Source organism: Haliaeetus leucocephalus, unplaced genomic scaffold (genome assembly GCF_000737465.1).
Source record: "Haliaeetus leucocephalus isolate CR32 unplaced genomic scaffold, Haliaeetus_leucocephalus-4.0 Scaffold227, whole genome shotgun sequence".
NCBI lineage: Eukaryota > Metazoa > Chordata > Aves > Accipitriformes > Accipitridae > Haliaeetus > Haliaeetus leucocephalus.
The window spans coordinates 574,872-575,220 of NW_010972663.1; the positions used below are offsets into that span (position 1 = coordinate 574,872).

The 349-nt window shown below is 64.5% G+C and overlaps 1 protein-coding gene across 1 annotated transcript in view; it reads left to right on the top strand.

The window, feature by feature from the left end:
* The first annotated feature begins 168 nt into the window (after positions 1-168).
* The window catches only part of LOC104831558 (galectin-5-like), a 3,063-nt gene continuing 2,882 nt past the window's right edge, over positions 169-349 (top strand). Inside the window, exon 1 of the mRNA XM_010567208.1 lies at positions 169-287. Coding sequence (XP_010565510.1) covers positions 169-287 — 119 coding nt within the window. The remainder of the gene's footprint in view (positions 288-349) is intronic.

The following is a 349-nucleotide window of genomic DNA, read 5'->3' on the forward strand; positions in this document are numbered from 1 at the left end:
AGGGGAGACCCTATGGGTGTGGGGGTGACCATATGAGCCTGAGGGGTCTATATGGGACTAAGGCGGGGGGTATATAGAACGGGGCGCTGTATGGGGCTGGGGGGCCATGGGGGGGGGCCAGCAGTGACATCTGGCCTCAGTGTTGTGTTGTCCCCCCTGGGGGTCAACATGTCCCCCCCTGTCCCTGTCCCCATCCAGAGCGTCCCCTTCCTGGGGTACATTTTCGGGGGGCTGAGCGGGGGAAGGATGGTGATAATCCAGGGGCGAGTCCAGCCCCAGGCAAAGAGGTGGGTACCCCCCCCAGTATCTCCCAGTACCCCCCCAGTATCGCCCAGTGCCCCACCCCAGC